Genomic DNA, 14,231 nt, shown 5'->3' with positions numbered 1-14,231 from the left:
CATTGCCATGCTATTTCCTATCATATTTCATATAAAGTTTTACCTCAAACCAGATATTGATTTGTACTTAAAAGCATCAAGCATAGGTATATAAATCCGTTCTCGTATACTAGTAACATTCAGTGTACACTGATATATCTATTTGTCCATTGATGCTATTGCTAACATTTCGTTGCGCTAATTAATGGCATAGAGGGCCAATAAAAAGCTGTATCGCACTCCATCTCTTTTCAATAGTTCTGCAATATGCACAATACATATATTGCCTGACATAAGTTATTGAAACACACATACCTCTTTTGCTATGTATTACTAAATAGACAACAATACGTCAACCTGATCATTCGATACTGTACACTGGATGATTGTTCATTCTCTTTTCTCCTACACCTGACAGATTTATCTCCCGTTTTGCCGGTGCTNTGATTCTATATGTACTTGCAATAACCATTTCTAATGAAACAAAAGCATTGTCACGGTAAGCGTTTACATGTGACGTAATTAGGAAAATCTAAGCCAGGTCATTCCAGACAAAGTTTACACTTTAAAGTTTAAAATTTAAGTTGAAAGCGACCACACATGCATATTAGCATCACTTAGTGATTGCTATAATTTCTACAGGAATATTGTTATATTGTATGGTTGTTTATGGTTAAAACAATTGCAAACATAAATGTTTACTTCGAATCGGCCTTGAAATTGATACAATTTAACGGATAACAGATCTATCAAAGTGATAAAAAGCATAAACTAAAAGCTGAAATTATATTTTTCAACACATATATATCTTTCATCTTCCGGATTTCCGCGAAATAAAAACCTCACGAATTAATTGACGATACAAGTGCTCAAAACTTTAAACTCATATAAAACAAACAACTATCCAGTTTATCTACTCACCATCAATGTCTATGTGATGGCCTTTGGCAACACATTAAAACCTTTGTTATTCTTTTAACATTCTACAAAAATGTATATATTTAATGCAAATAAAAAAGAAGTATTGCTCGCAAAATTAAAACCCTTTCTCCACCCCAAGAGCAGAAACTGTATTGCTGTACAGACGATGTTTTAGTTTGCAATATATGGTGTTTAGATAACGGGTTTCCTTTATAAAGGCGACGCGTGCACAATATAAGGTAAAATGCCGTTGGAATTTGAACGGAAACATGCTTTTTTTATTTGTGCAGACGATTGTTCATATCAGGCACCAAACTCGCCAGTAGGACATGATCGCGAGTAGGTCGGACAGTACTCTTTGCTTAGTATATATATCAATGCGGTTGACCTATATCTCCAATCTCATGATCAGTATACACAGCACTACGTCACAGGGCTCAGGGACAAGAGGAATCATGTGGAGTTGTCAGGCTTTAATTCTGCTCTGTGGTACGTAACATCTACACCAATTAGTCGTCGCTTACGTCGACTTAGTTTGCTAATGTAGAACTACTTTCTGGTGATTCTCTGCTTTGGATGTATACTTTAGTTTCGAGGATTTATGGTGTCGATGACATAAAATTGATCCTTAAAGGAGGGAGTGACATACTTCAGTCAGCCGATTGTCAGGAAGTCATTTAGTTAGCAAAAAAGTCTGTTTTCTATACTCGTTTCTATTTGTAATGTGTTTGCAGCAGTCTGACATATATTTACTTTATATCAGACCTCATTGCTAATGCATCAGTTGTGGTACTAGTTTAAAGTAGTGTATTTCCCTGTCAACAAAACCTCTCTTATTGCCGCACTTCACAACAATATTTTATAATAATGCACGATTTACAACTATTCAATAGACAAGACTTGTTGAGGATAGCAAACAATTGCAAAAGCGATATGACCGATATTGTATGTAGAATGAGGTTGCTTGGTCTGGCATTGTTGTTTAGAACAGGACCTCGGTGTGCGATTGGAGTCATGATGTTTATCTCCTGCATGTCATAACAGGTATATAATGTACGTCGTTTCTGTGGCTATATGTGATGCTTATCAATTGAATATAATTTAAGTCTGTCAGCTGATATTATATAATGTCACGAGTTTATATATTATAGTTTTCACGTGCGTACATATCACGTTTGTAATGTTATTCTATATATGGTTAACGTGTATTCATGAACAATTGCAAAATTTACTAATCAAAGTTAGATTAACATATTTAACAGCAATCATGAGTTTTAGGTCTTCTTCTTTTTCGTACACTTTTGTACGAAAATGTTGAATGCTTGTTTACAAACGACAATCCAGGTCTCCTAGGAATAGATTTGAGGTCAATAGGTTTATAATTATTTGGCTATAGTGCGATTTTGATTATTTCGGAGGGTTTTTAAACCTGTAAAACGTAATAACATAACAATACTACATCGCAGATGAACATCAGTAAAGGAGAAGCTTGAATTAAAAGGGTGCCGACATTCCTCGGACCAACACGATTTTTGTAGTTTAGGATGTTTCACAATCAAAGAGATGGAGCCGGAAGGAATTTAGCAAACCGAATTATAATCATGTGGGTTTAATGTCTGTCGTTTAATAATGTGTGACCTTTGAATTGGTAAATATGCTTTTATTATTCCCAACTGATGATTGTGTATAAATCATGTCAAGTGATTATGATTTATCACAAACTGCATGTTCTAGATATCATTTGATAACACATTATATATGCATGCCAAGTGATTATTATATATTGGGTACTCTATATGTTCCATTATTATACATTGGGTACTCTGTGTGTTCCATTATTATATATTAGGTACTCTGTATGTTCTATTATTATATATTTGGTACGCTATATGTTCCATTATTCTATATTGGGTACTCTGTGTGTTCCATTATTATATATTGGGTACTCTGTATGTTTCATGATTATATTTTATAAATGTAAAGTGATGTAACAGTATACTTGTCACTACTATACGTGTACGTCCACAAAACTCACCAAAAGTAAACACTATCATGTATGTACAATTGTTTCCACAGGTTTGTTCCCTAACTTCATCATCGCTGTGAGAGCAGCCGAAGGTATATTACTATCCTGAATACTATGTCGTTATTAACACGGGAGATATTGTATTATGTCTTTATAAACGTACGTTCTATTAAATTTTAATTAAAGGCGTTATGTCTTCATAAACACACAAACCATTACTGATTACGTTTTACAAAGTCGATGAATTATGACTGAATAAACATAGGTTATGATTTAATTAACACACATAGTTGGTATTTTTACTTCATGAACACACAAACCATTATAAGTGAGTATATCTGCATAAACATACGAACGTTACGTATTACGTCGCACAAATGCTTAAGTATTATAAGTGACGTCACACAGACTATTTGGATATATATTCGGAATAAGATTCATCAATTTGGTATCAATAACAAAGCCTTAGTCGGTTTCGAACACAAACATAAATTGAAAACTTATTTCACCATCTTATGAAAACGTCTGTTTCCATTGTCAAGCAAATAGTGTAAACAACTCAGTAAGGTACAGTGTGCCGAATCAGTAAGTCGGCTGCCTAAAATTATGGAGAGATTTCCCCCAATTGCACTCTAATACTGCAGGCAGTCAGGAAGACGGGTATAGAATGACCATTTCCATCAGCAGAATTGTGACAAGTACGAAGCTACTGCCAAAAAAGCCAAACACTGTTAATAATGTTCAGTTCTATGCAAAGACATTAATGCCGGTATGTTTGTTAAGCAAACACTTCCCACAAAGCTACAGTTTCGTGAAATATAAGATATAATCAGTTCAAGTGTGTGTTGGTAGTGATACTTAGTTTTGATTGATAACTAATCCTTACACATTCTACTGGTATAGAGACATTTCATTTGTCTTTGTCAGTTATTACAGAACACATACGGAAACTACATCTCTAAATGTTGTTTAAGTATATATTTTATATGATTAAGGCGATATTTTTCTGACTTGTATTTGTGACTGTCCGATCCTTGTCCTACAGCTACAGGGGGAATAAAATGTTTTATATGTGATGCCGCCGAGTCTCCCGATCAGTGTACTCAGCTGGTATACTGTGGCCCGGATGAGGTAAGTAACGCTAGTGTACACTCTAAAGGATGTCTTTTATTTGTATTTGGTTGATTGTTTTAATAATAATGATAAGAATATCATATAGTAGAAGACTATTTGTAGGCAGTACAAGTGCATCTAATGAATAGCAAAAATTGTATTTAAAATTGGTTATTTCGAAAGTGCAGAAACTTAAGACAAGTTGATCCATATCCTAACGTGTTATTACGAAGCCTCCAACAGGATGTGATACAGATTTTTATTTCATCAAAAGAATTTTTCTTAAATCTCAAAAACTCTTCGACCGAAAATGTGTGTTCATTGTTAAATAATTACAATTAGTACGATACAATAAATATAGGAGTAAAATCGTTTATAAAAAAATGAATCTGCGGAATTTGAATGTTCCTGATGAATCGAGTTGGATTTGTTCACGTTCCATGTTAAAGTGATGCCTGTTATACTTCAGCTCTGCTATCTGGAGCACTACGTGAGGAGAGCAGATGTCAAAAAATTATACAGAGGCGGATGTCGAAGTAAATCGGTAATAAACTCCGTAACAGATTGGTTATTTGTAACTATGATTCAATGATCAACCATTGATTTATGAAGATAAATACAATACAATGTTTATCAGCGAAGTATAGAATTCTACTTTTGGCGAGGAATGCAAATATCAGGCAGATCAATTGATTTAAAAAATCAAAATAATCTAGGATGATATCCTTATTTAAGAGTCATTTCATCATAATTGTTTCGAGGAAAGTTACCTCAAAGTGGTCGTAATATGTGAATTATTTAAAATAAAAGAAGGTAAAACTGATTTTGGTTTTGTATTATACACCCCCTTCTTAGTGTATATTCTGACACTGAACTCGCCATTCGTGTTCCGACAACAACAGTGTCTTCGGTTAATTATCATCAAGTGTTCCCTTTATCCTAATCAATTACAAGATCATTGTAAATCAATACAATAATACAAATATGTGTTGAACACTTTTTTTTCAGGTGTGTCATCTACAAACCTGTTTATCAAACCAGGCGGTTGGTGCACCTTTTGGAAAACGAGACGAATCAGCAGGAACAATTTGTTCGGAGTGTTGCAACAGGCAGCTCTGTAACCTTAAGTTGTGCCATTGTTAGTAACAATACTTACTTTGTAATGTAACCATCAGTGATGTTTCTTCACGTTATGTACTTGTAACCTTAAGTTGTGTCATTGTTAGTATCAATGCTTAGCTTGTAATGTCACCACCAGTGATGTTTCTTCACGTTGTGTACCTGTAACCTTAAGTTGTGTCAGTGTTAGTATCAATACTTACTTTGTAATGTAACCACCAGTGATGTTTCTTCACGTTTTGTACTTGTAACCTTAAGTTGTGCCATTGCTAGTATCAATACTTACTTTGTAATGTAACCACTATTGATGTTTCTTCACGTTATGTACTTGTAAGTTGTGTCATTGTTAGTATCATTACTTACTTTGTAATGTAACCACCAGTGATGTTTCTTCACGTTTTGTACTTGTAACCTTAAGTTGTGCCATTGCTAGTATCAATACTTACTTTGTAATGTAACCACTATTGATGTTTCTTCACGTTATGTACTTGTAACCTTACGTTGTGTCATTGTTAGTGTGAATGCTTATTTGTAATGTAACCACCAGTGATGTTTCTTCACGTTTTGTACTTGTAACCTTAAGTTGTGCCATTGCTAGTATCAATACTTACTTTGTAATGTAACCCGCAGTTAGGTTTCTTCATGTTATTTACTTGTAACCTTAAGTTGTGTCATTGTTAGTATCAATACTTACCTTGTAATGTCACCACCAATGGTGTTTCTTCACGTTGTGTATTTGTATTCTTAAGTTGTGTCATTGTTAGTATCAATACTTACTTTGTAATGTAACCCGCAGTTAGGTTTCTTCATGTTATTTACTTGTAACCTTAAGTTGTGTCATTGTTAGTATCAATACTTACCTTGTAATGTCACCACCAGTGGTGTTTCTTCACGTTTTGTACTTGTAACCTTAAGTTGTGCCATTGCTAGTGTGAATGCTTACCTTGTAATGTTACGACCACCGATGTTTCTTCACGTTATGTACTTGTACCCTTAAGTTGTGTCAGTGTTAGTATCAATACTTACTTTGTAATGTAACCACTATGGATGTTTCTTCACGTTATGTACTTGTCAGTTGTGTCATTGTTAGTATCAATACTTACTTTGTAATGTAACCACCAGTGATGTTTCTTCACGTTATGTACTTGTAACCTTAAGTTGTGTCAGTGTTAGTATCAATACTTACTTTGTAATGTAACCACCAGTGATGTTTCTTCACGTTATGTACTTGTAACCTTAAGTTGTGTCAGTGTTAGTATCAATACTTACTTTGTAATGTAACCACCAGTGATGTTTCTTCACGTTATGTACTTGTATCCTTAAGTTGTGTCATTGTTAGTGTGAATGCTTATTTGTAATGTAACCACCAGTGATGTTTCTTCACGTTGTGTACTTGTAACCTTAAGTTGTGTCATTATTAGTATCAATACTTACCTAGTAATGTTACCACCGGTGATGTTTTTTCACGTTATGTACATGTAACCTTACGTTGTGTCATTATTAGTATCAATACTTACCTAGTAATGTTACCACCGGTGATGTTTTTTTCACGTTATGTACATGTAACCTTACGTTGTGTCATTGTTAGTATCAATGCTTACCTATTAATGTTACCACCAGTGGTGTTTCTTCACGTTTTGTACTTGTAACCTTACGTTGTGTCATTGTTAGTATCACTACTTACCTTGTAATGTCACCACCAGTGTTGATTCTTCACGTTATGAACTTGTAACCTTATGTTGTGTCATTGTTAGTATCAATACTCACCTTGTAATGTCACCACCAGTGATGTTTCTTTCACGTTATGTACTTGTACCCTTAAGTTGTGCCATCGTTAGTATCAATGCTTACCTACTCATGTTACCACCAGTGATGTTTCTTCACGTTATGTACTTGTAACCTTAAGTTGTGCCATCGTTAGTATCAATGCTTACCTTGTAACGTAACTGCCAGTGATGTTTCTTTCACGTAATGTACTTGTAACCTGAAGTTGTGCCATTGTTAGTATCAATGCTTACCTTGTAATGTCACCACCAGTGGTGTTTCTTCACGTTTTGTGCTTGTAACCTTAAGTTGTGCCATTGTAAGTATCAATGCTTACCTTGTAATGTAACCACCAGTGATGTTTCTTCACGTTATGTACTTGTAACCTTACGTTGTGTCATTGTTAATATCACTACTGACTGTGTAATGTAACAACCAGTGATGTTTCATCACGTTTTGTACTTGTAACGTTAAGTTGTGCCATTGTTAGTATCAATACTTACCTTGTAATATAACTGCCAGTGATGTTTCTTTCACGTTTTGTACTTGTAACCTTAAGTTGTGTCATTGTAAGTATCAATGCTTACCTACTAATGTAACCACCGGTGTTGTTTCTTCACGTTATGTACTTGTAACCTTAAGTTGTGCCATTGTTAGTATCAATGCTTACCTTGTAATGTCACCACCAATGGTGTTTCTTCACGTTGTGTATTTGTATTCTTAAGTTGTGTCAGTGTTAGTATCAATACTTACTTTGTAATGTAACCCACAGTTAGGTTTCTTCATGTTATTTACTTGTAACCTTAAGTTGTGTCATTGTTAGTATCAATACTTACCTTGTAATGTCACCACCAGTGGTGTTTCTTCACGTTTTGTACTTGTAACCTTAAGTTGTGCCATTGTTAGTGTGAATGCTTACCTTGTAATGTTACCACCACCGATGTTTCTTCACGTTATGTACTTGTCAGTTGTGTCATTGTTAGTATCAATACTTACCTCGTAATGTCACCACCAGTGGTGTTTCTTCACGTTTTGTGCTTGTAGCCTTAAGTTGTGCCATTGTAAGTATCAATGCTTAACTTGTAATGTAACCACCAGTGATGTTTCTTCACGTTGTGTACTTGTAACCTTAAGTTGTGTCAGTGTTAGTATCAATACTTCCTTTGTAATGTAACCAACAGTGATGTTTCTTCACGTTATGTACTTGTCAGTTGTGTCATTGTTAGTATCAATACTCACCTTGTAATGTCACCACCAGTGATGTTTCTTTCACGTTATGTACTTGTAACCTTAAGTCGTGTCAGTGTTAGTATCAATACTTACTTTGTAATGTAACCCACAGTTAGGTTTCTTCATGTTATTTACTTGTAACCTTAAGTTGTGTCATTGTTAGTACCAATGCTTACCTTGTAATGTAACTGCCAGGGATGTATCTTTCACGTTTTGTACTTGTAACCTTAAGCTGTGCCATTGTTAGTGTGAATGCTTACCTTGTAATGTTACCACAACCGATGTTTCTTCAAGTTATGTACTTGTAACCTTAAGTTGTGTCATTGTTAGTATCAACACTTACCTTGTAATGTCACCACCAGTGGTGTTTCTTCACGTTTTGTACTTGTACCCTTAAGTTGTGCCATTGTTAGTGTTAATGCTTACCTTGTAATGTTACCACCAGTGATGTTTCTTCACGTTGTGTACTTGTAACCTTAAGTTGTGTCATTGTTAGTGTGAATGCTTACCTTGTAATGTTACCACAACCGATGTTTCTTCAAGTTATGTACTTGTAACCTTAAGTTGTTCCATTGTTAGTGTGAATGCTTACCTTGTAATGTTACCACAACCGATGTTTCTTCAAGTTATGTACTTGTAACCTTAAGTTGTTCCATTGTTAGTGTGAATGCTTACCTTGTATGTTACCACCACCGATGTTTCTTCACGTTATGTACTTGTATCCTTAAGTTGTGTCAGTGTTAGTATCAATACTTACTTTGTAATGTATCCCACAGTTAGGTTTCTTCATGTTATTTACTTGTAACCTTGAGTTGTGTCATTGTTAGTATCAATACTTACTTTGTAATGTATCCACTATGGATGTTTCTTCACGTTATGTACTTGTAACCTTACGTTGTGTCATTGTTAGTATCGTTATTTACTTGTAACCTTAAGTTGTGTCATTGTTAGTGTGAATGCTTACCTTGTAATGTTACCACCAGTGGTGATTCTTCACATTTTGTACTTGTAACGTTAAGTTGTGCCATTGTTAGTATCAATACTTACCTTGTAATGTAACCACCAGTGATGTTTCTTCAAGTTATGTACTTGTAACCTTAAGTTGTGTCATTGTAAGTATCAAAGCTTACCTACTAATGTAACCACCAGTGGGGTTTCTTCACGCTATGTACTTGTGACCCTAAGTTGTGTCATTGTTAGTATCAACACTTACCTTGTAATGTCACCACCAGTGGTGTTTCTTCACGTTATGTACTTGTGACCCTAAGTTGTGTCATTGTTAGTATCAACACTTACCTTGTAATGTCACCACCAGTGGTGTTTCTTCACGTTTTGTACTTGTAACCTTAAGTTGTGTCATTGTAAGTATCAAAGCTTACCTACTAATGTAACCACCAGTGGTGTTTCTTCACGTTATGTACTTGTGACCCTAAGTTGTGTCATTGTTAGTATCAATGCTTACCTACTTATGTTACCACCAGTGATGTTTCTTTACGTTATGTACTTGTAACCTTAAGTTGTGCCATTGATAGTATCAATNCTACTGACTGTGTAATGTAACAACCAGTGATGTTTCATCACGTTTTGTACTTGTAACGTTAAGTTGTGCCATTGTTAATATCAATACTTACCTTGTAATGTAACTGCCAGTGATGTTTCTTTCACGTTTTGTACTTGTAACCTTAAGTTGTGCCATTGTTAGTATCAATGCTTACCTACTAATGTTACCACCAGTGATGTTTCTTTCACGTTATGTACTTGTAACCTTAAGTTGTGCCATTGTTAGTATCAATACTTACCTTGTAATGTAACTGCCAGTGATGTTTCTTTCACGTTTTGTACTTGTAACCTTAAGTTGTGTCATTGTAAATATCAATGCTTACCTACTTATGTCACCACCAGTGATGTTTCTTCACGTTATGTACTTGTAACCTTAAGTTGTGCCATTGATAGTATCAATGCTTACCTTGTAATGTAACTGCCAGTGATGTTTCTTTCACGTTTTGTACTAGTAACCTTAAGTTGTGTCATTGTTAGTAGCAATGCTTACCTTGTAATGTAACTGCCAGTGATGTTTCTTTCACGTTATGTACTTGTAACCTTAAGTTGTGCCATTGTTAGTATCAATGCTTACCTTGTAATGTAACTGCCAGTGATGTTTCTTTCACGTTTTGTACTTGTAACCTTAAGTTGTGTCATTGTAAATATCAATGCTTACCTACTTATGTCACCACCAGTGATGTTTCTTCACGTTATGTACTTGTAACCTTAAGTTGTGCCATTGTTAGTATCAATGCTTACCTTGTAATGTAACTGCCAGTGATGTTTCTTTCACGTTTTGTACTTGTAACCTTAAGTTGTGTCATTGTAAATATCAATGCTTACCTACTTATGTCACCACCAGTGATGTTTCTTCACGTTATGTACTTGTAACCTTAAGTTGTGCCATTGTTAGTATCAATGCTTACCTTGTAATGTAACTGCCAGTGATGTTTCTTTCACGTTTTGTACTTGTAACCTTAAGTTGTGTCATTGTAAATATCAATGCTTACCTACTTATGTCACCACCAGTGATGTTTCTTCACGTTATGTACTTGTAACCTTAAGTTGTGCCATTGTTAGTATCAATGCTTACCTTGTAATGTAACTGCCAGTGATGTTTCTTTCACGTTTTGTACTTGTAACCTTAAGTTGTGTCATTGTAAATATCAATGCTTACCTACTTATGTCACCACCAGTGATGTTTCTTCACGTTATGTACTTGTAACCTTAAGTTGTGCCATTGTTAGTATCAATGCTTACCTTGTAATGTAACTGCCAGTGATGTTTCTTTCACGTTTTGTACTTGTAACCTTAAGTTGTGTCATTGTAAATATCAATGCTTACCTACTTATGTCACCACCAGTGATGTTTCTTCACGTTATGTACTTGTAACCTTAAGTTGTGCCATTGTTAGTATCAATGCTTACCTTGTAATGTAACTGCCAGTGATGTTTCTTTCACGTTTTGTACTTGTAACCTTAAGTTGTGTCATTGTAAATATCAATGCTTACCTACTTATGTCACCACCAGTGATGTTTCTTCACGTTATGTACTTGTAACCTTAAGTTGTGCCATTGTTAGTATCAATGCTTACCTTGTAATGTAACTGCCAGTGATGTTTCTTTCACGTTTTGTACTTGTAACCTTAAGTTGTGTCATTGTAAATATCAATGCTTACCTACTTATGTCACCACCAGTGATGTTTCTTCACGTTATGTACTTGTAACCTTAAGTTGTGCCATTGTTAGTATCAATGCTTACCTTGTAATGTAACTGCCAGTGATGTTTCTTTCACGTTTTGTACTTGTAACCTTAAGTTGTGTCATTGTAAATATCAATGCTTACCTACTTATGTCACCACCAGTGATGTTTCTTCACGTTATGTACTTGTAACCTTAAGTTGTGCCATTGTTAGTATCAATGCTTACCTTGTAATGTAACTGCCAGTGATGTTTCTTTCACGTTTTGTACTTGTAACCTTAAGTTGTGTCATTGTAAATATCAATGCTTACCTACTTATGTCACCACCAGTGATGTTTCTTCACGTTATGTACTTGTAACCTTAAGTTGTGCCATTGTTAGTATCAATGCTTACCTTGTAATGTAACTGCCAGTGATGTTTCTTTCACGTTTTGTACTTGTAACCTTAAGTTGTGTCATTGTAAATATCAATGCTTACCTACTTATGTCACCACCAGTGATGTTTCTTCACGTTATGTACTTGTAACCTTAAGTTGTGCCATTGTTAGTATCAATGCTTACCTTGTAATGTAACTGCCAGTGATGTTTCTTTCACGTTTTGTACTTGTAACCTTAAGTTGTGTCATTGTAAATATCAATGCTTACCTACTTATGTCACCACCAGTGATGTTTCTTCACGTTATGTACTTGTAACCTTAAGTTGTGCCATCGTTAGTATCAATACTTACCTTGTAATGTAACTGCCAGTGATGTTTCTTTCACGTTTTGTACTTGTAACCTTAAGTTGTGTCATTGTAAATATCAATGCTTACCTACTTATGTCACCACCAGTGATGTTTCTTCACGTTATGTACTTGTAACCTTAAGTTGTGCCATTGTTAGTATCAATGCTTACCTTGTAATGTAACTGCCAGTGATGTTTCTTTCACGTTTTGTACTTGTAACCTTAAGTTGTGTCATTGTAAATATCAATGCTTACCTACTTATGTCACCACCAGTGATGTTTCTTCACGTTATGTACTTGTAACCTTAAGTTGTGCCATTGTTAGTATCAATGCTTACCTTGTAATGTAACTGCCAGTGATGTTTCTTTCACGTTTTGTACTTGTAACCTTAAGTTGTGTCATTGTAAATATCAATGCTTACCTACTAATGTCACCACCAGTGATGTTTCTTCACGTTATGTACTTGTAACCTTAAGTTGTGCCATTGTTAGTATCAATGCTTACCTTGTAATGTAACTGCCAGTGATGTTTCTTTCACGTTTTGTACTTGTAACCTTAAGTTGTGTCATTGTAAATATCAATGCTTACCTACTTATGTCACCACCAGTGATGTTTCTTCACGTTATGTACTTGTAACCTTAAGTTGTGCCATCGTTAGTATCAATGCTTACCTTGTAACGTAACTGCCAGTGATGTTTCTTTCACGTTATGTACTTGTAACCTCAAGTTGTGCCATTGTTAGTATCAATACTTACCTTGTAATGTTACCACCAGTGATGTTTCTTCACGTTATGTACTTGTAACCTTAAGTTGTGCCATTGTTAGTATCAATGCTTACCTTGTAATGTAACTGCCAGTGATGTTTCTTTCACGTTTTGTACTTGTAACCTTAAGTTGTGTCATTGTAAGTATCAATGCTTACCTACTTATGTCACCACCAGTGATGTTTCTTCACGTTATGTACTTGTAACCTTAAGTTGTGCCATCGTTAGTATCAATGCTTACCTTGTAACGTAACTGCCAGTGATGTTTCTTTCACGTTATGTACTTGTAACCTCAAGTTGTGCCATTGTTAGTATCAATGCTTACCTTGTAATGTCACCACCAGTGGTGTTTCTTCACGTTTTGTACTTGTAACCTTAAGTTGTGCCATTGTAAGTATCAATGCTTACCTTGTAATGTAACCACCAGTGATGTTTCTTCACGTTATGTACTTGTAACCTTAAGTTGTGCCATCGTTAGTATCAATGCTTACCTTGTAACGTAACTGCCAGTGATGTTTCTTTCACGTTATGTACTTGTAACCTCAAGTTGTGCCATTGTTAGTATCAATGCTTACCTTGTAATGTCACCACCAGTGGTGTTTCTTCACGTTTTGTACTTGTAACCTTAAGTTGTGCCATTGTAAGTATCAATGCTTACCTTGTAATGTAACCACCAGTGATGTTTCTTCACGTTATGTACTTGTAACCTTAAGTTGTGTCATTGTTAGTATCAGTACTGACTGTGTAATGTAACAGCCAGTGATGTTTCTTTCACGTTATGTACTTGTAACCTCAAGTTGTGCCATTGTTAGTATCAATACTTACCTTGTAATGTTACCACCAGTGATGTTTCTTCACGTTATGTACTTGTAACCTTAAGTTGTGCCATTGTTAGTATCAATGCTTACCTTGTAATGTAACTGCCAGTGATGTATCTTTCACGTTTTGTACTTGTAACCTTAAGTTGTGTCATTGTAAGTATCAAAGCTTACCTACTAATGTAACCACCAGTGGTGTTTCTTCACGTTATGTACTTGTGACCCTAAGTTGTGTCATTGTTAGTATCAATGCTTACCTACTTATGTTACCACCAGTGATGTTTCTTTACGTTATGTACTTGTAACCTTAAGTTGTGCCATTGATAGTATCAATGCTTACCTTGTAATGTAACTGCCAGTGATGTTTCGTTCACGTTTTGTACTTGTAACCTTAAGTTGTGCCATTGTTAGTATCAATGCTTACCTACTAATGTTACCACCAGTGATGTTTCTTTCACGTTATGTACTTGTAACCTTAAGTTGTGCCATTGTTAGTATCAATACTTACTCTTTAATGTAACCACCGGTG

The 14,231-nt window shown here is 35.1% G+C and overlaps 1 protein-coding gene across 1 annotated transcript in view; it reads left to right on the top strand.

Moving 5' to 3' along the window:
* Positions 1–1,160: 1,160 nt before the first annotated feature.
* The window catches only part of LOC110463060 (integumentary mucin C.1-like), a 37,883-nt gene continuing 24,812 nt past the window's right edge, over positions 1,161–14,231 (top strand). The window contains exons 1-5 of the mRNA XM_021517397.1: positions 1,161–1,389; positions 2,977–3,018; positions 3,972–4,057; positions 4,509–4,583; positions 5,048–5,177. Of these exons, the coding sequence (XP_021373072.1) occupies positions 1,230–1,389; positions 2,977–3,018; positions 3,972–4,057; positions 4,509–4,583; positions 5,048–5,177 (493 nt within the window). The 5' untranslated portion in view covers positions 1,161–1,229. The remainder of the gene's footprint in view (positions 1,390–2,976; positions 3,019–3,971; positions 4,058–4,508; positions 4,584–5,047; positions 5,178–14,231) is intronic.

Source organism: Mizuhopecten yessoensis, unplaced genomic scaffold, assembly GCF_002113885.1.
Source record: "Mizuhopecten yessoensis strain PY_sf001 unplaced genomic scaffold, ASM211388v2 scaffold10863, whole genome shotgun sequence".
Lineage (NCBI taxonomy): Eukaryota > Metazoa > Mollusca > Bivalvia > Pectinida > Pectinidae > Mizuhopecten > Mizuhopecten yessoensis.
The sequence above is the reverse complement of the archived record's forward strand: the minus strand, read 5'-3'. Positions and strand labels throughout refer to the sequence as shown.